General features: G+C 41.5%; 1 protein-coding gene across 1 annotated transcript in view; it reads left to right on the top strand.

The window, feature by feature from the left end:
- The window catches only part of c5h21orf58 (chromosome 5 C21orf58 homolog), a 78,989-nt gene that overhangs the window by 34,174 nt on the left and 21,177 nt on the right, over positions 1 to 23,638 (top strand). The window contains exons 3-5 of the mRNA XM_073046386.1: positions 8,425 to 8,498; positions 19,041 to 19,190; positions 21,982 to 22,096. Of these exons, the coding sequence (XP_072902487.1) occupies positions 8,425 to 8,498; positions 19,041 to 19,190; positions 21,982 to 22,096 (339 nt within the window). The remainder of the gene's footprint in view (positions 1 to 8,424; positions 8,499 to 19,040; positions 19,191 to 21,981; positions 22,097 to 23,638) is intronic.

Here is a 23,638-nt window from a genome sequence, read left to right as displayed (position 1 = left end):
CTGGACACTCTCCAATGACAACACACTCTCTCTGAGATATGGGACCCAAAACTGTCAACAATACTGCAAGTGCGGCCTGTCTGGTGTCTTATAAAGCCTCAGCATTATCTCCTTGCTTTTATATTCTATTCCCCTTGAAATCAATGCTAACATTACATTTTCCTCCTTTACCACAGACTCAACCTGTGAAATAACCTTCTGAGAGTCTTGCACAAGGAGTTCTAAGTCCCTCTGCACCTCTGATGTTTGAACCTACTCCCCATTTAGATAAGAGTCCGCACTATTGTTCCTTTTACCAAAGCTGATAGGGACCTATCCACACAGACTCAAGGCTGTAATTGCTACCAAAGGTGTATTTACTAAATATTGACTTGAAGGGGGTAAATATTTATACAATCAATTATTTTGTGTTTTACATTTGTAATTAATTTAGATCATTTTGTAAAAATCTGTTTTCAGTTTGCCACAAAAGAGTCTTTTTCTGTTGATAGGTGTCAAAGGAAGCCAAATGAAATCCACTGTGATTCAACGTTGTGAAACAATAAAATATGAAAACCCCCGGGGGTGGGGAGGAAGTGATTGCTCTTTGTAGGTGCTGTAGGTTCGACGGAAACATTTTAAAGGGAATTGAACAAGTACTGTAGGGATGTGAGGATACCAGAATATGGGAAAAGAACAGAGAAGTGATCCTGACTAGAGTTATTCAAACTTGACTGGGAAAATGCCTTCTAAGAAAATTTTATGCGATTCCATTTGAGATCAAACTATCAACTTGCATTTCTACAAAACTTTTAATGTATATAAACCTCTCAAGACTCTTCACCAAACTGATCAAATGTAGATATCAGGACAACAAAGATAATAGTTTTAATACCGATGTAACTGCTTCAGTAATGACCCACCTGAAATTCCAAAGTTACCACTGCTAACATGTTCCCTCTATATTAACTTTACTTATTTCCCCCCATACTGTTAAATGTTTCATTCCAGCTCCCATACTGTTAAACGTTTCATTCCAGCTCCCGTACTGTTAAACGTTTCATTCCAGCTCCCATACTGTTAAACGTTTCATTCCAGCTCCCGTACCGTTAAATGTTTCATTCCAGCTCCCATACTGTTAAATGTTTCATTCCAGCTCCCGTACCGTTAAACGTTTCATTCCAGCTCCCATACCGTTAAACGTTTCATTCCAGCTCCCATACTGTTAAATGTTTCATTCCAGCTCCCGTACCGTTAAACGTTTCATTCCAGCTCCCATACTGTTAAATGTTTCATTCCAGCTCCCATACTGTTAAACGTTTCATTCCAGCTCCCGTACCGTTAAACGTTTCATTCCAGCTCCCGTACTGTTAAACGTTTCATTCCAGCTCCCGTACTGTTAAACGTTTCATTCCAGCTCCCATACCGTTAAACGTTTCATTCCAGCTCCCATACTGTTAAACGTTTCATTCCAGCTCCCGTACTGTTAAACATTTCATTCCAGCTCAGGGAATTCCTTTTATTTCTGAGATACTGAAACAGCAACAAAGGTGACTGCTCATTCACCTGGGTTGTTCTGGGCCATTGCATTCCCTCAATCCTTTTGTTCCTTTAGAAGTCCCAAAAGGATCATCTTCAGCTGTTCCACTCCATCCCCGAGATATACGTCTGTTGTGAAAATAATTTTTAAAAACCACAAGTGCTGGGAATCTGAAGGAAAACAAAACAGAAATTGCTAGAAACACTCAGCAAATATCTACTTGGACCAACCAGCACAACCCTAATCACTAAAGTTTACCAACATCATGACTAATTCGATCATGTTACACTAAAATGGACTTATTTGTCCAAATGGTGTTCTTGTAATTGTTTTTTATTTTGGGAAGAAACGTTTACAATTTGTGCTTAATTTATGTTTCCTGTGTATGAATGCTGTTTATCCGATGTTCCGTGCCTGTGAAGCTGCTGGCATGCAAGTTTTTCACTCCACCTGTATCTTCATGTATTTGTGCATACGACAGTAAACTCAACTTTGACTCTGAGGTCAGGCAGCATTTGAGGAAAGAGAAACAAAGTTAAGCTTGTCTGCTTGAGTTCTCTGCCCTCCATTGCACTCTGTCAATAAGACGTCCGTGACAGAGGTTGGACAAACCTGGGCTGTTTTCTCTGGGGCAGCGGAGGCTGAGGGGAGATCAGACAGAGATTTTTAAGATTATGAGAGGCATAGATAAAGTATATGGGCAATATCTTTTCCCCAGGGTTGAAATGTCCAATACCAGAGGGCATGGATTTAAGGTGAGAGGGGTAATTTCAAAGGAGATGTGAGGGGCAAGTTTCTTTTACACAGAGAGTGGTGAGTACCTGCAATGCACATCCTGGGGTGCTGTAGAGACAGAATCATCAGACACTTTCAAGAGACACTTAGGCTAGTTTCCGGTGACATCATCGTCGAGAATGGCAGCTTAAGTCACTAGCTCCTCCGGAAAAACACGTATTAAGCCCCATTAACCCATCAAATATAATATTTTTCAAAAAATATTTGAACTTAAAAGAGGGGCAAGAATGGGGAGAAGAAATGGAAATAAAAAAAGCAACACTGCGGAGCCTGCAGCCGAGAGGAGTGCAGCGAGCGGCTCTCTGACCCGACCGCGTGCTAGCGAGGCGGCTGCCGGGCCTCGTTTAGTTGAAGCAGCGAATGTCTTTGAAATCCTGAAAGAAATAATGGAGGTCCAGAAAGATATAAAGCAGCAGCTCCATGATATTAAGGCAGAGCTCACCAGCGTTAATCAAAAAAAAGGTGGAAGATCGCATTCAAAACGTGGAACGGATATTGAGCAAGACAATAAAAATCATACATCACCAAGAAGCTAAACTGCTTGATCTGGAGGGAAGATCACAACAGAAAAATATCAGAATCTACAACATTCCCGAAGGAGCGGAGGGCCCGTCTATAACGGAGTTTGTTGGAAAGTTACTGCGGGACGCACTGGATCTTCCCCCGGCTATGGAGCTGGAAGTTGAAAGAGCGCACCGCGCGCTAATCCCAAAACCTACCCAGGGTAGAAAGCCACGATCAATTATAATTAAATTCCTTTGGTACAGCACCAAGGCGGAGATTCTACGAAGGGCCTGGGGTAAGAAGAGAGTGTTTTTAGAGGATAAATTAATATATTTCGACCAAGATTACCCCCCCCCCGCGGTCCTCCAGAAATGCAAAGAATACTCTGAAGTAAAGCGAGTACTAGAGCAAAATAAGATTAGATTTCAAACTCCATACCCTCTAAACTTCAAGTGTTTTATGACAACGGGATGCAGTTATACCAGACAGTGGAAGAGGCGACTACAGACATGAAGGCCAGAGGGTTGCCTGTCAGCATGACCAAAACGAAAGAAAGCCTGGCTGAGGAATTGTCTCACTCCGCTTGGGAAATAGTGCGAGAATTGAGAAGGCAGGAGACGGGAGGAAGCCAAGAGAAACATATCAGGAAGAGACCGGGAGTTTCCCAAAGACAGTCCTCACCCCTTTCAGAAGAGCCATAAGGTTTGGCTAACTTTAAAAATGCTGAGAAGCTAAACAGAAGCAAAAGTACACAGTGATATATCTATCTCAAGAAATACTTATTATAATGTGGATTTTATATTACTTAGTTGTTATTCTTTATTCGCTCACTTACTCCTTTTCCCCCACCCCAAAATGAGTATGTGTGTGTGTGTGTGTGTGTGTGTGCATATATGTGTATGTGTGTAATGTGTGTATGTATGTATATGTATATATGTCTCTATGTGTGTGTAAATACGTGTGCATATATATATATATATATATATATTTGTGAGTGTATATATATATATATGTATATGTGTGTGCGTGTGTGTGTGTGTGTGTGTGTGTGTGTGTATGTATATATAGGAGGAGTACACAGGGAAATCTTTTCTGTGTAATGGATTTGTTCACTGACTTTTATGAATACAGCAATGGGGGCCCTCAACTCACAAATAGGAGGGGTTATCCCCCACAGCTAGACATTTCCTCTAGCCCAACACAGGGTCATTTACTAGAGACCTCAGCCTTGGAATCACACGTTCGTTGCCATTTTTGTTATTATTTGAGTTTCTTGGTTCTTATTTGTTCGATTAAGTTTTATTCTAATTTCAATGATACATTGACAGATAAATAAAGATGGCTAAGGACAAGGTAAAATTCATTTCTTTTAATGTAAATGGACTATTAAATCCAATCAAACGTAAGAGAATTTTATCCAAAATGAAAAAAGATCAAGCCCATGTAGTATATTTACAGGAAACTCATTTAAGTGATAATGAGCATAAAAAACTAAAGAGAATGGGCTTCACTAATCTGTTTTTCTCCTCATATAAATCAGGACATAGGAGAGGAGTTGCTATTCTTATCTCAAGTAAGCTAAATTTTGAAAAAAATATTCGAAATGGGAGATAAAGAGGGCAGATATATTCTGGTAAGGGGGAATATAGACGGCAATTCAGTTACTCTATTGAATATATACTCACCCCCGGGAAGTGATATTGGTTTCTTTTAGAAAATTACTGATATTATGGTAACGGAAACAGAAGGTCTCCTGATATGTGGGGGAGACTTAAATTTACATTAACAACCAAACTTAGACTCTTCCAATACAAAAACCTATGAAACAAAATCTTTACATAAGAAAGTTAATACACTTTTTGAGGATGGTGGTTTAATTGATATATGGAGGGACCTTTTCCCTGACAGAAGGGATTACACTCAATATACTGCTCCACATTCTGTATATACAAGAATAGACTATTTCATAACATTTAGAAAAGACAAAGACAAAATAAACACCTGTGGAATTGGGACAATAGATGTAAGTGACCATGCACCTATATATTTATCTGTTGATTTTGACCTACAACCAAAGAATACTATTTGGAAACTAAATTCAAATCTACTCAATGATCCGTACTTCAAGGAACAAATTAAAAAATAAATTGGTCTCTACTTAGAATTTAATGATAATGGAGAGGTTTCACCTCCCATTTTATGGGATACTCTGAAGGCGGTCTTAAGAGGGAAAATTATAGCGATATCTTCATATAAGAAAAAAATAAGGAATAAAACATTAGAGGAATTACAAAATAGGCTGAAGGAACTAGAGAAAAAACACAAATTGAATTTGGGACAGGATACATTAGGGAAATTAAAAGAATTAGGAATGAAATTAATAGTTTGGCTACACAAGAAATCAGGAAAAACTTAATGTTTCTGAAACAGAGACATTATGAAAGTGGATCGAAATCTATGAAAATACTGGCGTGGAAACTGAAAAAAAAGATAGCAGAAAATACAATTCATAGAATTAGGGACACAAGAATGAAAATGATAAAAAAATAAGCTAAGTGAAATTCAAGAAGCTTTTAAAGTGTTTTACAAAACTCTATATTCCAAAGTTCCAGGGGGAAGCATAACCCAAATTGACACCTTCTTGAATTCTCTAGAGTTACCCACTTTAAGCGAAGAACAAAATAGAAGGATGACTGCTGACATAACTGAAGTTGAATTAAAAGCTGCAATTAGTAGGCTTAAATTAAGCAAGTCACCAAGATCAGGTGGGTATACGGCAGAGTGGTACAAATAATTTAGAAATGAGTTAATTCCTGTTTTACTCTCCACACTGAACTGGGCTCTTTAAAAAGGCACAAATGCCACCCAGTTGGAAGGAAGCGATAATCTCAGCTATACCGAAAGAAGGCAAAGATAAAATGGAATGCGGGTCATTTAGACCAATATCCGTTCTTAATGTAGATTATAGGTTATTTACCTCCATCATGGCCAAACGATTAGAGGAGTTTCTACCCATACTGATACATAATGATCAGACAGGTTTTATACGACAATGCCAGACTCAAGACAATATACGAAGGACACTTCACATTATGGATCATATACAAAAAAATTAAATCGAAGCAATAGTGATAAGCGTGGACGCTGAAAAAGCATTTGATTTGGTTAACTGGAATTTTCTTTACAGAGTTTTACATAGATTTGGTAAAGACACAGTTACTAAATTGTGTAATTACTAAATTACAAGACACAATTATTAAAACTATACAGACGCTATATGACAATCCTACTGCTAGGATTAAAATCAATGGATATTTATCAAATAGTCTTACCCTAGAAAGGGGCACGAAACAGGGTTGTGCATGATCACCACTACTCTTCGCATTATATCTGGAACCATTAGCTCAATACATCAGACAAAATGAAGATATCAGGGGAATTACTATTAAAGGGACAGAGCATAAATTGGCTTGTTATGCGGATGACATTTTGATCTATCTAGGGCAACCAACATACTCTCTACCTAAATTGATGCAATCCTTTGAACAATATGGTCAATTATCAGGATACAAGATCAACATAGATAAAACCCAATTACTTTCATATTACTATAGCCCACCAAGAAAAATTGAAAGTCGATACCCCCGAGCATGGCACACAGAGTCTTTCAAATATTTGGACATCGTTATGCCAAAAGATTTGGCAAAATTATCAGAATGTAATTATCAGCCTCTATATAAAAAAAATTAAGGAAGATGTGGCAAGATGGAGCCTGTTTCCTTTTTTCAGTCTCAGTTCAAGGACTGAGTCTATTAAAATGAATATACTGCTCAGACTGTTATATCTCTTTCAGACCCTACCAATAGAGATTAATCAAAATCAATTCAATGAATGGAACAAGATGTTATCAAGGTATATTTGGCAGGGTAAAAGTCCTAGAGTTGGTCTCAAAACTTTGCAATTAACAAAGGAAAAGAGGGGGATGGGGCTTGCCTTCTCTTAGAGATTATTATTTTGCAGCACAGTTGAGAGCTGTGATGTGTTTGTGCAACCCATCATATGACGCTCAATGGAAAAAACATTGAGGAGCGGGTACTTCCCATCCCCATACAAGCAATTTTGGCTGATAACAACCTGCAAAGGTACATAAATACTATTGGTAACCCATGGGTGAAATGGACTCTTAAAATATGGAAAACCACTATAAAAGAATATAATCTAGAGGAAGATATTGCAATTCTTAAATGGTGTGCATATGACTCTGATTTTACACCAAATAAATTGAATGCTAGATTTAAGGACTGGACAGCTAAAGGAATAACAGTTCTTTGCAACATAATGAAAGAAGGAACACTGTTCAGTTTTGAAATGCTTAAAGAGAAACACTTATTAGAAAAACAAGATTTTTATCGGTATTTACAGATGCGACAATATGTTAATAAGATGCTTAAAAATGTAACCAAGGCAAATACATGCTTGATAGAGCTCTTTAGAAAAGCATATAATTCAGATAATGGTAGTAGAATCATTTCAAGCATGTATAAGGGGTTGTCAAATCTTAAAACACATTCGACTTCATACATTAAAACAAAATGGGAGAAGGAAGGAGGGATAATTACATCTGAGGAAGAAGGGACAATAATATGGAGATATCAATGGAAGTGTACCAGTTCACAGAAATGGAGGGAGTTTGGATGGAAAAACTTGATAAGATATTTTATTACACCCTCTCAGAAATCCCATTATGATGGTAACCTCCCTGTTTGCTGGAGAAATTGTGGAAATCAAAATGCAAATTATTATCATATTTTTTGGGACTGCTCTGTTATCAAAAACTATTGGAGGGGGGATACACAATACCCTACAAGACATCTTTAAGTGTGAAATACCCTTGGAGAGTAAGACCATATATTTTGGATATATACCTCAAGTATGGTTGAAAAGAGATAAATATTTAATGAATATACTGTTGGTGGCTGGTAAAAAGACTCTTACTAGGAAATGGTTATCACAGGAGAGTCCAACTTTAAATACATGGATGGAAATTACAATGGACATTTACTAAATGGAGAAGATAACAGCATCTGTTAATCATAAGCTGGAACAATTTGATTCATACTGGAAAAAATGGTTTAACTACATAATGCTTCATAGGCCTGATTTTATTCTCACAAATCAATGAATCTGTTGTAAAAAAAGATCACTCCCTACTTGTACATAGTTCTTTCCTTTTGCTTTTTTTTTCTTTCCACTCTTTTCTATAAGTGTATACCCCAGATAAATACTTTGTGGAGATTTGTGATATATATGTTTATATGATATATATGTACAATGTCTGAAATACATCTTATGGAAATGTTTGTTTGATGAACTTCAATAAAAAATAAATTACAAAAAATTAAGAGACACTTAGATAGGTATGTAAACGTGAGGAAAGTGGAAGGATGTGGACATTGTGTAAGCAGATGAAATTGGTTTAGCTAGTCATTTCATTACTAATCAAATTGGTTTGGCACGAGGGCCTGTTTCTGTACTGCGCTGTTCTCATTCTGTCAAATAATGGGTGTGTTTGTGAACTCAACAGGTTTGTTTGGCTTTTTCCACAGGGAGTTTCGATGGACAGGGAGATGCACTGCACAACGCGCTGAAGCGGAAAAAAGGCTTGCTCCAAAAACTAAGGGTACGGTCAATGCAGAGAATGCTTTATGGAGAGGATTGACAATAGGAGGGAAGAGCTAGCAAACCATTACTTAAAGTGTTATTTTACCATTGCACATACTGTATGTACACACAGGTAAGGATTCACAGAATGGGAATGCATATGGGAACTTGGGGAGGAGAGAACATACTAGTAGGTTCATCTGAAAAGGCTCTACAATCCGATCATCATTGTTATACTCTGCACCCTTTGGGCCCCTTATCTCAGAAAGGATTGCCACATCCAGGCTACTGTTCGGAGGCATGTATATAACTCCCATTAGGGTCCTTTTACCCTTGCAGTTTCTTAACTCTACCCACAAGGATTCTGCATCTTCTGACCCTATGTCACCTCTTTCTAAAGATTTTATTTTATTTTTTACCAGCAGAGTCACTCCTTTTCCTCTGCCTACCTGCCTGTCCTTTCGATAGATTGCATATCCTTGAAAACTAAGCTCCCAACTACAATTGTCTTTCAGCCATGACTCTGTCATACTTGCTAATCTCCAACTGCGCTACAAGATCATCTACCAAAGTCACCTCTTTCTAAGGATTTGGTTTCATTTTTTTTTAACCAACAGATCCACACCACCTTCTCTGCCTACCAGCCTGTCCTTTCAATACAATGTGTATCCCTGCATGATAAGCTCCCAACTGAGATCCTCTTTCAGCCACGACTTGGTGATGCCCACAAAGTCATACCTGCCAGTCTCTAACTGTGATACAAGATCATCTGTTTATTCTGTATACTGTGTCCAACGTTCCCTCTAGTTCATGTTACAGACCAACCATTGCTCTGAACAGGAAATTTCCACACGGTCTCAAAACTGCATGGCACTTTAAGTGTTTTTTTTTGTAACCTGCACACTGTGAATATTTAGAATGAAAACTGAAAAATCAGATACTTTAGATTTTATTAAGGGTATAATGAAATACAGTACGCCGAAGAGAATCTTTTCATGTTTTGTAAACTTTTTCTCATGTCTTTATTACAGCTGCGCAGTAACAAAGGCCACGTGCACGGCAGCACGTCAGTTACTGCGCAGCCACACACACGCACAGCTTAGAAGGAACAGTGTGACTCTGTGTATTCAAATATAACATCTTCAGTCCTGTATTTATCAACCTTTTCAATTTTGTCCTCATGTTACACTTCAACTCATCCCACTGACTGCAATTTTTCCCTCTCATCTGCCTGTTTTTCCTCACAGTCTCACTACACACTTTATCTACTTCTATGCCAACTGCCCCATCCTCAGCCCTAACACTCTGCCAAATCAGTTTAAATCTTCCCCAACAGATCTAGCAAACTTGCCCGTAAGGATATTGTGCCGCTCAAGTTCAGGTGTAATCCATCCTCTTTTACAGGTCATACCTTCCCCAGAAGAAATCCCAATGATTCAGAAATCTGAAACCCTGTCACCTGCACTAATTCCTCAGCCATGAATTCATCTGCCAAATTATCCTATTCTTACCCTAAATGGTGTGTGGCACAGGCACCAATCCAGAGATTATTGCCATTGAAGTCCTAACTTTCTACCAACTCCCTATATTCTCTCTTCAGGACCTTCTCCATTTTCCTACCCATCTTGTTGGTACCAGAATGTACCATAACTTCCAGCTGTTCATCCTTCCCCTTTAGAATGCTGTGGACCTGATCTGAGACATCCCTGACCCTGGCACCAGGAAGCAACATACCATCTGGGTGTCTCTTTCATGTCCACAGAACCTCCTGCCTGCTCCTTTAACAATGGAATCTCCTAATACTTCGACACTCCTCACCCTCCTTCCCTTCTGAGCCACAGAGCCAGACTCGGTGCCAGAGACCTCCCATCGGTATCCAAGGTGGTATACTTGTTATTGAAGGGAACAGCCATAGGGGTACTCTGCTCTGGCTGCCTATACCCTTTCCCTCTCCTGACAATTACCCAGCTACTTGCCTCCTGCAACTTTAAGGTGATTACCTCCCTCTGTCACCTCCTAATCTCTCGTGTGAGCTGACGATCATCCAGTTGCAGCTCCAGTTCCTCAACATGACCTCTAAGGAGCTGCAGCTCGATGCATTTTGTGCAGATGTAGTTATCAGAGAGACTAGAGATCTCCCAGAGTTCCCACATCCCCCAAAAGGAACATACCAGTAATCCTGGGTCCATTCTCAGTCGCTAGCTCTGTACTATAATAGACAAAGAAAGAAAAACTTACTGGAAGCTTACTTAGAGCCTCCACCTGTTCTTGGTGAAGCCTGTTTAAATCCAATTGCCTGCCATGGTCCAATGAATTACAGTCATGGTTCGACAATTTTAAAATGATCACTGCATAAATAATTCTGCCTTAATATGTAAGCATTGGTAGGTTGTCATTATATTCATAGCCTTCTACATTGGGGCGTGGTGTGTGTATCTTTTTATGCAAATCATGATTCATTCCAAACTTCTCAAGAGGAAACACATTTAATTCTATTGCGTGTTCTGTTTGAAGTTCAAAGTAAATATTAGCAAAGTTAGTATATACTATCCTGAAATTCATTTTCTTTCGGGCATTCACAGTAGAACAAAGAAATACAATAGAATCAATGAAAAGCCACACACAAACAAAGACTGACAGACAGCCAATGTGCAGGAGAAGACAAATATGGACTTTTAGAAAATAATAAATAAATAAGCAAATAAATATGAGAACATGAGTTGCTGACTCATTGAAAGTGGGCCCTTACGTAGTAGAATCGGTTCGGAGTTGTGAGTGAAGTTATCCATGCTGGTTCAGGAGCCTGATGATTGAGGGGTAATAACTGTTCCTGAACCTGTGGGGTGGGACCTAAGGCTCCTTTATCTCCTGCCCAATGGCAGCAGTGAGAAAAGAGCATTCCCCATTCCCATTCCCATTCTGATATTTCTATCCATGGCCTCCTCTACTATCAAGATGAAGCCACACTCAGGTTGGAGGAACAACACCTTATATACCGGCTGGGTAGCCTCCAACCTGATGGCATGAACATTGACTTTTCTAACTTCCGTTAATGCCCCTCCTCCCCTTCTTACCCCATCCCTGATATATTTAGTTTTTTTTCTCTCTCTGCCCATCACTCTGCCTGTTCTCCATCTCCCTCTGGTGCTCCCCTCCCCCTTTCTTTCTCCCTAGGCCTCCCATCCCATGATCCTTTCCCTTCTCCAGCTCTGTATCCCTTTTGCCAATCACCTTTCTAGCTCTCAGCTTCACCCCACCCCCTCCAGTCTTCTCCTATCATTTCGCATTTCCCCCCCCCCCCACTACTTTCAGATCTCTTACTATCTTTCCTTTCAGTTAGTCCTGACAAAGGGTCTCGGATGCTGCCTGGCCTGCTGCGTTCCACCAGCATTTTGTGTGTGTTGCTTGAATTTCCAGCATCTGCAAATTTCCTCGTGTTTGCCGAGAAAAGAGCATGGCCTGGATGGTGGGAGTCTTTGCTGATGGATGCTGCTTTCTTGTGATTGTGCTCCTTGTAGATGCGCTCAGTGGTGAGGAGGGCTTGGCCTGTGCTGAATGATAACTGAATCGACAGAGAGAGGTTTTGGGATGAGCAGATCAGGGTCTGTCAAGCATCTCATGGAGTACTGGACACGTTGCCCTCAGCCTCAGGATGCTTATGCAAACTGATTTACCTCAGGTAGCAGTGTTTCTGTGAGAGTGCTTAAGCATAGTTTCATAACGAGGGAAAGAAGTATGTTGTACAGTGTCAGGCCTTTTCACTCCTAGACTTGTAATACAGAGAACATCTAGTCTGAAAAGTTAAGTTTAAAAAAGTTGTTTCTGTCACTAAAGTTGATCAGTTGTTCACTCATCTCCTTCAGGAAAGTGACTCCAGTGTCCTTACTTGACCTCGCACTATGACTCTGGCTTCACACTAATTTGGTCAGCCTCTCAAATGATGGAGCAAGCCAATCATATACACTCAGTGGCCACTTTATTATGTACCTCATATCCCTAATAAAGCGGTAACTGAGTGTGTGTTCATGGTCTTCAGCTGTTGTGGCCCATCCACATCAAGGTTCAACATGTTGTTTATTCAGGGATGCTCTTCTGCACACCATCGTTGTGCTCATCTCTGACCTCTCTCACTAACAAGGCATTTTTGTCCACAGATCTGGATTTTTATTGTTTTTCACACCTTCTTCTGTAAACTCTAGAGACTGCTGTGAGTGAAAACCCCAGGAGATCAGCAGTTTCTGAGATACTCAAACCACCCTGACTGGCACCAATAATCATCCCATGGTCAAAGTCGCTTAGATCACATTTCTGCCCCACTCTGATGTTTGATCTGAACAACATCTGAACTGCTTGACCATGACTGCATGCTTTTATGCAGCGAGTTGCTTCCATATGATTGGCTGATTAGATTTTTGTATTAATGAGCAGGTGTACCTAGTAGGGTAGCTAATGAGTGTGTACCGAGGTACAGTGACAGAGTTGTCTGGCACACTGTCTGTGCAGATCAATCCATCACAACAACACACTGAGGCTGCGCAAGTTAAAACAATAACAGAACACCGAATAAAGTGTTACAGTTATGGAGAAAGCATAGAGCAGACAGACAATAAAGTGCAAGATCATAACAAGGTACATTCTGAGCTCAGTGTTCATTTCTCATACTAGGGAACCATTCAATAGTCATATAACAGTGGGGTAGAAGCTGTCCTTGTACCTGGTGGTGAGAGCTTTCAGGCTTTTGTATCTTCTGCCCATGGGGGGAGGGGTAAGCGAGAATGTCTGGGGTGGGAGAGGTCTTTGATTTTGCTGCTTTAATGACAAAGCAAAAAGTGTAGACAGAGGTCCCTTGGCCTTACGGATGTCCAATTTAGTGTAGCTCGCACAAGGTGGAGAGACAGACAGAATGGATTTAGAGTTATAAAGTTTTGGAGCTGTCCACATGGAAACAGGCCCTTTGGCCCAATTTGGGGATACTGACCGAATTGCCTCTCCTAGCTAGAGTCATAGAACACTGCAGCACAGAAACGGGCCCTTTGGTCTATCTAGCCTGTGCCAAATTATTAAACTGCATAGTCCCATTGACCTGCACCCTATTTGCCCGAGATTGACCCATATCTCTCTAAACCTTTCCTATCAATGTAACTGTCCAATGTTGTAATAACTGCACTCACCTGTACCTTTTCCCATGGGAGCCTGTCCCACGTGTTCGCCACCCTCCGGCGCCTGCCCATCGGCTCCCTTTCCAGCCTTTCCCTTCTCAATTTAAACCAATATTCACTGGTTTCAGACTCTCTCACCCTGGGGAGAAGACTTTGGCTATCTGGGACAGCACGGTAGTGTGGTGATTAGCATAGTGCTTTACAGTGCCAGTGACCCAGGTTTGATTCCCACCGCTGTCTGTAAGGAGTTTGTAGGATCTCCCTGCGACCACACGGGTTTCCTCCAGGTGCTCCAGTTTCCCCCCACTTTCCAAAATGTACAGGTTAGTAGGTTAATTGGTCACATGGGTGTCATTGGTCACATGGGTGTAATTGGACACATGGGTTAATTGGTTACATGAGTGTAATTGGTCACATGGGTGTCATTGGTCACATGGGTTAATTGGTCACATGGGTGTAATTGGACAATGCGGGCTTGTTGGGCCAGAAGAGCCTGTTATGTGCTTTATCTCTAAATTTAAAATAATTATCTTATGAATTTCTATAAGCTCACCCTTGAAACTCCTATGCTCCAACCATCCTAGCCTAACTATTCCCTCCTTTTAACTTAAGCCTGCTAGTCCCAGTAAACATCCTTATAAATCTTTTCAAATCCTCTCCAGTTTAGTGACAAACCTTCCTCCAGTACGGTGACCAAAACTGTATACATTACTCCAAATGAGGCTTTGCCAATAATATCCTGTATTGTTGTAACAGGATGACCCAGCTCCTGTGTTCAATGCCCTGACCGATTTGCTGGCTGCTGCAAAGCCACAAGCTGGAATTCTGCCACATAGAACCCAAGAGGTTCAGTTGTCATTCAACCGTCCATGAATACCTGAGAATACAGCCAAATGAGACAGTCAAGGTGCAAAACGCAGTACCAACAGTCATTCACAGCACAAAGTACACGTAGCACATATAAGATAGCAGTAAAATACAGTCACACATAAAAACAACAGTTCAAGTCACTGAGTCCATGAATGTTACAGCAGTCTATAGTCTTGTCTTCTGTTGAGTGAACACCGGAGGCAGCACCAACTCCAGCATGGAGGCTGTGCCACTCCACCTCCGACACCTCTCTCCTGGGCGGCAGCAAACAGGCGACACCGCAGCTTGAGGCTTAGTCCCTGCTGTGACTGAGGCCACGCAGTGCCCCCGCTATTCTCCAGTAAAGCAGTCAATCAGTCTTGCAGCATTGTCCAACAGGGTCTTGTGATCACAAGAAAAGTGACAAAGACAATCACTCGCCATTATGCCTTCGCACCGCCTTCACACAGTGACGCCTTTCTGATGCAAGAAGCGGCACCATCCACACCAAATCCAGCTCCTTCAGTTTCTCCACCAACTCGCTGATGGGTTAAACCTGCAGTACTTTTTCTTAATACCCAGCAGGGTCTGTAACCATAACAAATACATTCAAAAAAGACAATAACACCTTTGTTTGGCCCCGTAGAAGCCGTTGCTTCTGAGTGCACTGCTATTTTACAGAAGTCCAGAGACCTACAAATTCCCTGTTTCTTGCTGTTAATGCACAAAGCAAGTAGAAACTGAATATAAATTAATGAATTCAGCAATACCGGCAAGTGACTACTGTGAATACATTCTAGTTAGCACATTGTTGTCCGGCTGTGTCCTTTGTAAAACCATCAATAGCATTTATAACAACACATAAGATGTCGCAGCATCTGTGGAAGAAAATGAACAGTCATTGTTTAGAGTTGAGACTCTGTTGAAATAGCATTTAAAGCCTCATATGTAGTCAAATCTTCAAAAGAATATCAGTAATAGCCTCAGATATGCCTGGGCTTGAAACTTAAGAAAGGCAAAATGAGATTTAAAGTGCTTCCCCAGAGTATTCCTGTGGCAAACCCACCTCTGGTGTGTGGAAACTCAGATCATGGTTGCATTTCTGACTTGTGAACTGCTTGGGTGATGAGTAGTTCTCAGGATCAGAACATTGCTGTAACCTGGGCAGGACCTGTATCTCAGATTACCTGCTTCAGCATTATTTCAGTGATCATTTTTGTTTCCAGTCTGCCAGCTACCCCACAGTCCTGAAATATATTTTAGAGTTTGAGCTTAGCGTTTCAGTTCTTCCTCCACCAGTCTAGAAGTGAATTGTTCGAAGCAGTGTGGAGGTGCCCCAATAGTTTTGGAATGGACTAAACCAATATGCCTACCAAATGCTAGATTTCTTTCTGTTAATACATTAAACTGGTAGAAACTGAATACAAGTTAATGAATTCTGCAGTTCTGGCAAGTTGCTACTGTGAAATTTGACTTCTTATAAACCTGATGTACATGTTACAATCAGGTGATTTAATAGAATATTGTTTGTTTGGTATGCAAAGGCTTGGAAAAGGAATATATTTACATTCATTGGCCACTTAATTAGGTATTTCCTGTAACTAATAAAGTGGAAACTGTGTGAATGTCTGTGGTCTTCTGCTGCTGTAGCCCATTCACTTCAAGGTTCGATGTGTTTTGCATTCAGAAATGCTCTTCTGCGCGTGACTGTTGTAACACGTGGTTATTTGAGTTCCTGTCACCTTCTTCTCAGCTTGTATCAGTCTGGACATTCTCCTCTGACCTCTCTCATTAACAAGGCAATTTTTGCCCAAAGAACTGCTGCTCATGGAAGGTTTTTGTTTCATTCTCTGTAAACTCTAGAGACTGTTGTATGTGAAACTCCCAGGAGTTTCTGAGATACTCAAACCACCCTGTCTAGCACCAAACAATTATTCCATGGTCAAAGTCAGTTAGATCACATTTCTTCCCCATTCTGATGTTTGGTCTGAGCAACAACTGAACCTCATGACCTTGTCTGCATGCTTTTGCATTGAGCTCCTGCCACACGATTGGCTGATTCGATATTTGCGTTAACGAGCAGGTGTACAGGCGAACCTAATAAAGTGGTCTCTCAGTGAATGTGGCCACCAGTCAGCAGTTGTTTCATCTGACAGATTACCAGATATTCTTTAGTAAATGGTTTTAACCAAGGCTCCTTTTTGACCTCAGTACAACTTGATATCTGTAAATTTCATACAAGTACCAGCAGCCTCCATTCCAACCTGTCTCAAACACCACATCTTCCGACGCAATATTATTATGCCTATCCACCAAAGACACAGTCCCTTCCAGTGGCGGGAGCAATGGCATTAAATGCTAACAGCAGGCTTTTCAGTACAAAATGACTCCTGGGGCCGTGGTGTGGATAAAACACACGAAATAAAGGAGGAACTCAGCAGATCAAGCGATTTCTATGGAGAAGAATAGAGTCAACAGTTCAGGGCAAGACCCTTCATCAGGACTGAAAAGGAAGGGGGAAGAATCCTCAGTAAGAAGGTGGAGGGAGGGCAAAGAGTACAAACTAGAAGGTGTTAGGTGAAGCCAGGTGAGGGGGTAGGCACGTGGATATGGGAGGGGGGGATGAAGTGAGAAGCTGGGAGGTGATAAGTCAAAAAAGTAAAGGGCTGAAGAAGAAGGGATCTGAGAGGACCATGAGAAAGAGGAGGTGCACCAGAGGATGATAGGCAGGTGAGGAGAAGCCAACATGTATGAGGGGAGCAAGAATGGGAATGGAAAGGGATAGAAAAAGGAGAGGGGGAGAAATTTTCAGAAGCTGGAGAAATCAATGTTCTTGCTGACAGTAGAGGCTACCCTGATGGAATGAGAGGTGTTGCTTCTCCAACCTGAGAGTGGCCTCATTGTGGCAGTAGAGGTGGCCGTGTGTTGTTTCTATGGCCTAGCACAATGATTACACCTGTCTTTTCGGGAAAAAAAGAGAGATAAAGTCAGATAAAGATTTTGCTATGGAGGAACTATGCAGAGTAGAAATAAAAAATAGCATAAACGCTAATGGACGTATTCTGGTCAGATTTTCTCAATCCCCTTATTAAATCGGGGCTCAGCAGTTGCCTCATGGGTGAGTGAATGGCTAATCTGTAGGAGCAGGGATGTTCTATGTCCACACCCATTCTGTCTTGAGTTAGGTCATCGTCCACAGCCCAGCACAATTACACTAGAAGAGGACATTTGCCATTCCATGCCTGTGCAAGGTCTTTTACAGAGCTTTCCTTGCTCTTTCTCTATATGCCTGTAAGTTAGACTATAATTTATAGGAGCAGGAATAGGCCATTCAGCCCATCCAGTCTGCTGCACCATTCCATCATGGCTGATTTTTCTCAACCCCGTTCTTCAGCTTTCTTCCTGTAACCCATAACCCCCTTACCAATGAAAAACCTATCAATCTCTGCCTTAAACACATCCAATGACTTTGCTTCCACAGTCTTCTGTGGCAATGAATTCCACCGATTCACCACTCTCTGGCTGACAAAACTCCCTCATTTCTTTGTTTTAATTGAACGCCCCTTTATTCTGAGGCTGATATGTTCAGATCAGAGACTCTCCTATTAACTCAAAGCTAAATTTATTATCAAATTACGTAAACGTCATCATATACTACCTTGAGATTCATTTTCTTGCAGGCATTCATAGTAGGGCAAATACCTTCAATAAAATCAATGAAAGGCTGACAAACAACCAATGTGCAAAATAAGACAAACTATGCAAAAAGTAAAAAAAAACTTCTCAGTATTTTTCTCAGAACTCATGTTCTCACATGAGTTGTAGACTCCTCAAAAGTGAGTCCTTAAGTTGTGGAATCAGTTCAGAGTTGAAGTGAGCAAGGTTATCCGCACTGGCTCGGGAGCCTGATGGTTGAAGAGTAATAACAGTTCCTGAACCTGGTGGTGTGGGACTTGGGGCTACTGTACCTCTTCCCCGATGGCAGCAATGAGAAGAGAGCATGACCTGGATGGTGGGGGTTTTTGATGATGGAAACATCATCTTCATGTCCACTCTATCCAGGCCTTTCAGTAATCTGGTAGGTTTCAAGGAAATGTTTTTTTCTTCATCCAATTGCCTTTAAAAAGTTGCTGTTGAACCTGATCCTACTGCCTCACTGCCTTAGAGTAGTTTATTCAAACTAGAAGAAAAGGGAGGAAAAAACAAAAGAGAACTTGGTGTAATACTTCTTTCAGTCTATAATCCTTGGGCTCGGTTACCTGCAGCCTGTGACCTGTAGGCACATTCCATTCTGCATGAAGCTAATATTTCAAGGACAATGTTTGTTTGTTGGCCAGGGAGGGAAAGCTATTGTTTTAGGATTTTGGATTGTGCCTAGCAACCGCAGTACACTGAGAACACTCGGAATCACGGCTGCAGTTTTCTGCTCACGGGCCTCCATGTTCCCACACAAGCTGAAAGTGCAGCTGTATGAAATAGCGAGAGGCAGAGACTGAAGCGCACACGCACAGAACAGGCTCGGCCACTGTGACAGTCCAAGGTTATCTTTTCAGGAGCAGCACATGCTGGATGAGTCCGCCAGGCCCCACACCTGGGGAGGGACCCGGAGACGATACCCTCGCCTGGAACCCATTCAGCAGGCACCGCCGATTCATGTCTACCACCAGCCTCCGCCGGAGCAGCCTCGGATTATCCAACACCCGGTAAGCCTTAGGGGAGAGACTGTTTACATCATTAGAAAGTCAGTAAGGAAGATTAAGAAATGGCTCAAAGGGCTACCCCTTTATTACAAAAAAACTAATCTTTTGATGTTGAGCATCTTGGGGTCCAAGTCCATAGCTTCCTAAAAGCGATTACACAAGTTGAAAGGCTGGTAAAGATACTTCCCTTTATTATTTGAGGAACTGAGTTTAAAGGGCAGGGGAAGTTATGTTGCAGCTTTATAAAACTTTAGTTATAATAATAAGTACTTTATTGATCCAGAGTGGGAAATTCTCTTGTTACAGCAGCAACTTTTAAAAACTAATACACTGGTGTACAGACCTAACTAATAATAAAGTAACAGAATAATAATATACACAATAATAATTTACCAATGTGCAATAATAAAGTACTAAATAGTATTGTATTCAGTTCTGCTTGCCCCATTATAAGAAGGATGTGAAGGCTTTGGAGGGGTTTACTAGGATGCTGCCTGTATTACAGAGCTTGCATTTTTTGGAGCGGTTGGACAAAACTGAGCTGTCTTCTCTGGCGTGGTGGAGAATGAAGGAGACGTGATTAAAGTTGTAACATTTTGAAAGGCGTAGATAAAGCAGACAGCCATATCTCCTGCCCAGGATTGAATTGTGTAACACTAGAGGGCATGCATTTATTCTAAGGGGATGTGGAAGGAAGAGGTGTGAGGTTTTTACACAGGGAGTGGTAGGTGGCTGAAATCTGCTGCTGGGATGATAGTAGAGGAAGATAGGATAGAGGAGGCATGTAAGAGGCTCTCATGAGTATGCAGAGATGAAGGGGATAAGGACCATGTGCAGTCAGAGGGATCAGGTGTCATTAGCATAACCTTGGGGGCTGCAGGACCTGTTTTATGAGGGATTGTTTGGCTACCCTCAAACAATCTAGTTTCCACCCTAGGGATAGTATGGTGAGCTAAAAAAGGACGCAAGATCAAATTTAACCAGATTGATTGAGAACCTGTTGCCTGCAGGACTGAAAGTAATTTAGATTTCTTACCTGTGCAGATTATTGCTGATGCTACCAATTTAACCCACCTGTACTGATTGCATTCGTCATTCCTTTACTCAGCTAGTGTCCTGGCTGACCTCAATCTCCACATACATATAAATAAAGCTCGGAAAATGCCAGTCTGGTTCCAGGCCTGTTGGTTTTATAAGTGGTCTTCTCTTCCTGCTGCACTGTTTGTGCCTCTGTCGTGTCCTTTCCTGGTACTGTGCATGCTCCATGAGGAAGTGGCAGGCTGAGACTGAATATTACCCTCTTTTCCACACGATCTGGGAGGCCTGTTTTCAGTCAAAATACAAGGAATGCAAGTCATCCAGTATCTGTTACAAATAAAGTTGAATTTACGCTGTGTTTCATCATTGTAAGGGAATGGTTATTTCTTGGATTAATTGCTATAGCTTTTGTCATTTGAGTGTGAGATCAGCAGTCTAAACCTGCTGGTTTTATTTCTAATCAAATGTAAAAGTAGAGGCCTGGACTGCTCAACATTCAGTAGGCATTCTTCATGGTAGATTCATAGGCTTACCCCAGGAACAAATTACTTTCAAGGGCAAACCCAGCACAAACCAAGGATGACTCCTCTGGATCCTGCAACTCACTCTAGACGAATGATCTGATGGGCAATTAGTAGTCATAGAAGTCACAGAAATAGGCCCTTCAGCCCATCTAGTCTGTGCCTAACTGTTAATCTACCTAGTCCCATCAATCTGCACTCAGACTGTAGCCCTTTATACACCACCTGTCCATGTACCTAACCAAATTTTTCTTAAATGTTGAAATTGAAACTGCATCCACCACTTCCACCGGCAGTTGACTTGACTCGAATACTCAAAGTGCATCAATGGTTAAAACAGCTGCAATGTGACTTCCTGACTCTGATACTCAAAGCCCCAACCAATAGGCCAACTGTCTTCTTTACCACCCTATCGGCAAAGCTTCGCAAGCTCATGCCCTCAGCCTTTGGGAGTGTGACACTACGAATCCTTCAGCCTTATGCTATGCATGTCTCCGTTATCTATCTAACTCTTATAGTTTATCGCAGTTAGCTCAAGATTACTGGCGTGCATGCTTAATTCCACTGAAAGCTAATAAATGGTTTAAATTTTTATTAACTTGTGGATCAATTTATAAACTTAAAAACTAGAAGAACCATTCCAAAAGAGTTCCAGACGTACTTAAACACGTTCAGAGGGAGTCCTTGTACATGAGCCACTGAAAGTTAATATGCAAGTTCAGAAAGCACTTCGGAAGACAAATAGTACGTTGGCCTTTATTGCGAGAGACAGTAGTAGAGGTGATTATATAGAGACCCAGCGAGGTTTCACCCAGATGTCTTATACAGGTGTTTGCCTCACTATCAAAGGAAGAATATAGTTGTGGAGGAGGGAGCGCATCGAAGCCTTGATCCCTGGGATTCTTTCCTCAGTCAGTTAGCAGACTGAGCCTGTGCTATTATAAGCAGAATTCTTACTGGCTGAGCAGGACTGCTGGAGTGTTGCTGTTTCCTCTGGCTAGGATATCAGGAGCCTAGACTGTGAAGTCACTGAGTATATCCAAGGCCGAGATCAATAAAATCAAAGGATGTGGGTGTGGTATTGAGGGCAAACAACTTCTTTTTGAATACTGGAGCAGGCACAAGGTGCTGAATGCCTTTCTCCTGCTTCCACTTCTCATGGGTCCTGTAGCTTCTCCTTTTGTTCGCCGCTGTGCTCCTCCTTCATCTTCTGATCCTCTCTTCTCTGTCCTCAGTACCCCCAGCAGCCGCCAACGATCATACAGCAGTTACCGCAGCAACAGCCGCTCATCACGCAGATCCCGCCCCCACAGGCCCTGCCTCCAATCAGGTCTGGCAGCATCAAGGAGGGTAAGAGATATTACAGCATGTAGAATTTTACCAAAGGAAATGTCTGTCCTCTGACTCTGGAATTCATGCTGGGATTTAATGTCTCATTGTGATTTTGTGTGTGTTACTCTGGATTTCCAGCATCTGCAGGATCTCGTGTTTTATTAGTTGCACTTTATTAGATTCCTTTCCCATCCTAGGGACTTGCATTAACTCTCAGCTACAACTTCCTGGCTAATTCTGGCTTCCTGTAGGACAACAACCTCTTATTCAATGACAGCAAGACCAAGGAGATGATTATGGACTTGAGAAAGAAACCAGAGGTCCATGAGCCAGTCCTCATCAAAGGATCAGGGGTGGAGAGGGTTGGCAATTTCAAAATCCCATGTGTTATCATTATGGAGGAACCTGTTGTGGGCCCAGCAGTAAGTGCAATTACAAAGGAACTGTGGCAGCACCTCTACTTCCTTAGGATTCAGCATGATATCTAAAACTTTGACAAACTTCCATAGTTGTGTAGTGGAGAGTATATTGACGGGCTGCGTTGCAGCTTGGTATGGAGACACCACTGCCCTTGAAAGAAAAATCCTACAAAAATAGTGGATACAGCCCACTACATCACAGATAAAGTCATCCCAACCATTGAATGCATCTACATGAAATGCTGTTGCAGGAAAGCAGCATCTATCATCAAGGACACCCACCACCCAGAATATATTCCTTTCTTGCTGCTGTCATCAAAAAAGCTGTCAGCTTTTGCTGATAGTCAACTATTTTTCACTGCCATTGTGTGACTGCTGTAGTGATCTGTGATTCCCTCAGAGATCAGTGGGAAAATGAGACCATGGCTTTCACCTACGCCTTAACAGTTTGTACTATTTCATTGATTTCATTGATATGGGATGCAATTTTAATGGCTTGTTTGACCTCTGCTTCTTTAAATCCAAATGCATTAGATGGTTGATTTAACCATTCTTGACCAGATCTACATGGGGCAGCACAGGAGCTGCTGCTTCATTGTTCCCAATTCTGTCCTTAGGTGCTGTCAGTGTGGAGTTTGCATGTTTTCCCCATGGCCACAAATGTTTCCTCCAGGTGCTCTAATTTCCTCCAATATTTCCACGGGCATATGCTATATATTGGTGGGGTAATTGGTTGCTACAAATTGGCTCTAGTGTGGAGGTGAGTGGTAGAAAATGGGGAGATTTGATAGGAATGTCAGGAGAGAAATAGAATTGGATCAGAATAAAATGGGATTTGTGTAAATGGATGCTTGATGGTCAGTATGATGCATGGTGGGCTGAAGGGCCTGTTTCTGTGATCTGTGGCTCACTGACTTAAACATGAGTCATCTGTTAAAACTTGCGATTACAGGATAATACTGGAGAGTTAAGATAACTCACAACTTCTTTACTGTAAACTGTCTTCAGCAACAGGTATTGAAAGCTCATGAACAACTGTCCCTAAAGTTGAGACCAACCAGTTCCCACATCCCACCTCTGGAACTCCTCCTCCTACCACCCCCCCATCCTCGGGCTCCCTCCTGCCCTGCCTCTGAAACTG

The sequence above is a fragment of the Hemitrygon akajei genome, chromosome 5 (genome assembly GCF_048418815.1).
Source record: "Hemitrygon akajei chromosome 5, sHemAka1.3, whole genome shotgun sequence".
In the NCBI taxonomy this organism is placed as follows: Eukaryota; Metazoa; Chordata; class Chondrichthyes; order Myliobatiformes; family Dasyatidae; genus Hemitrygon; species Hemitrygon akajei.
Note: the sequence above shows the minus strand (reverse complement) of the source record. Positions and strands in the feature narration are given on the sequence as shown.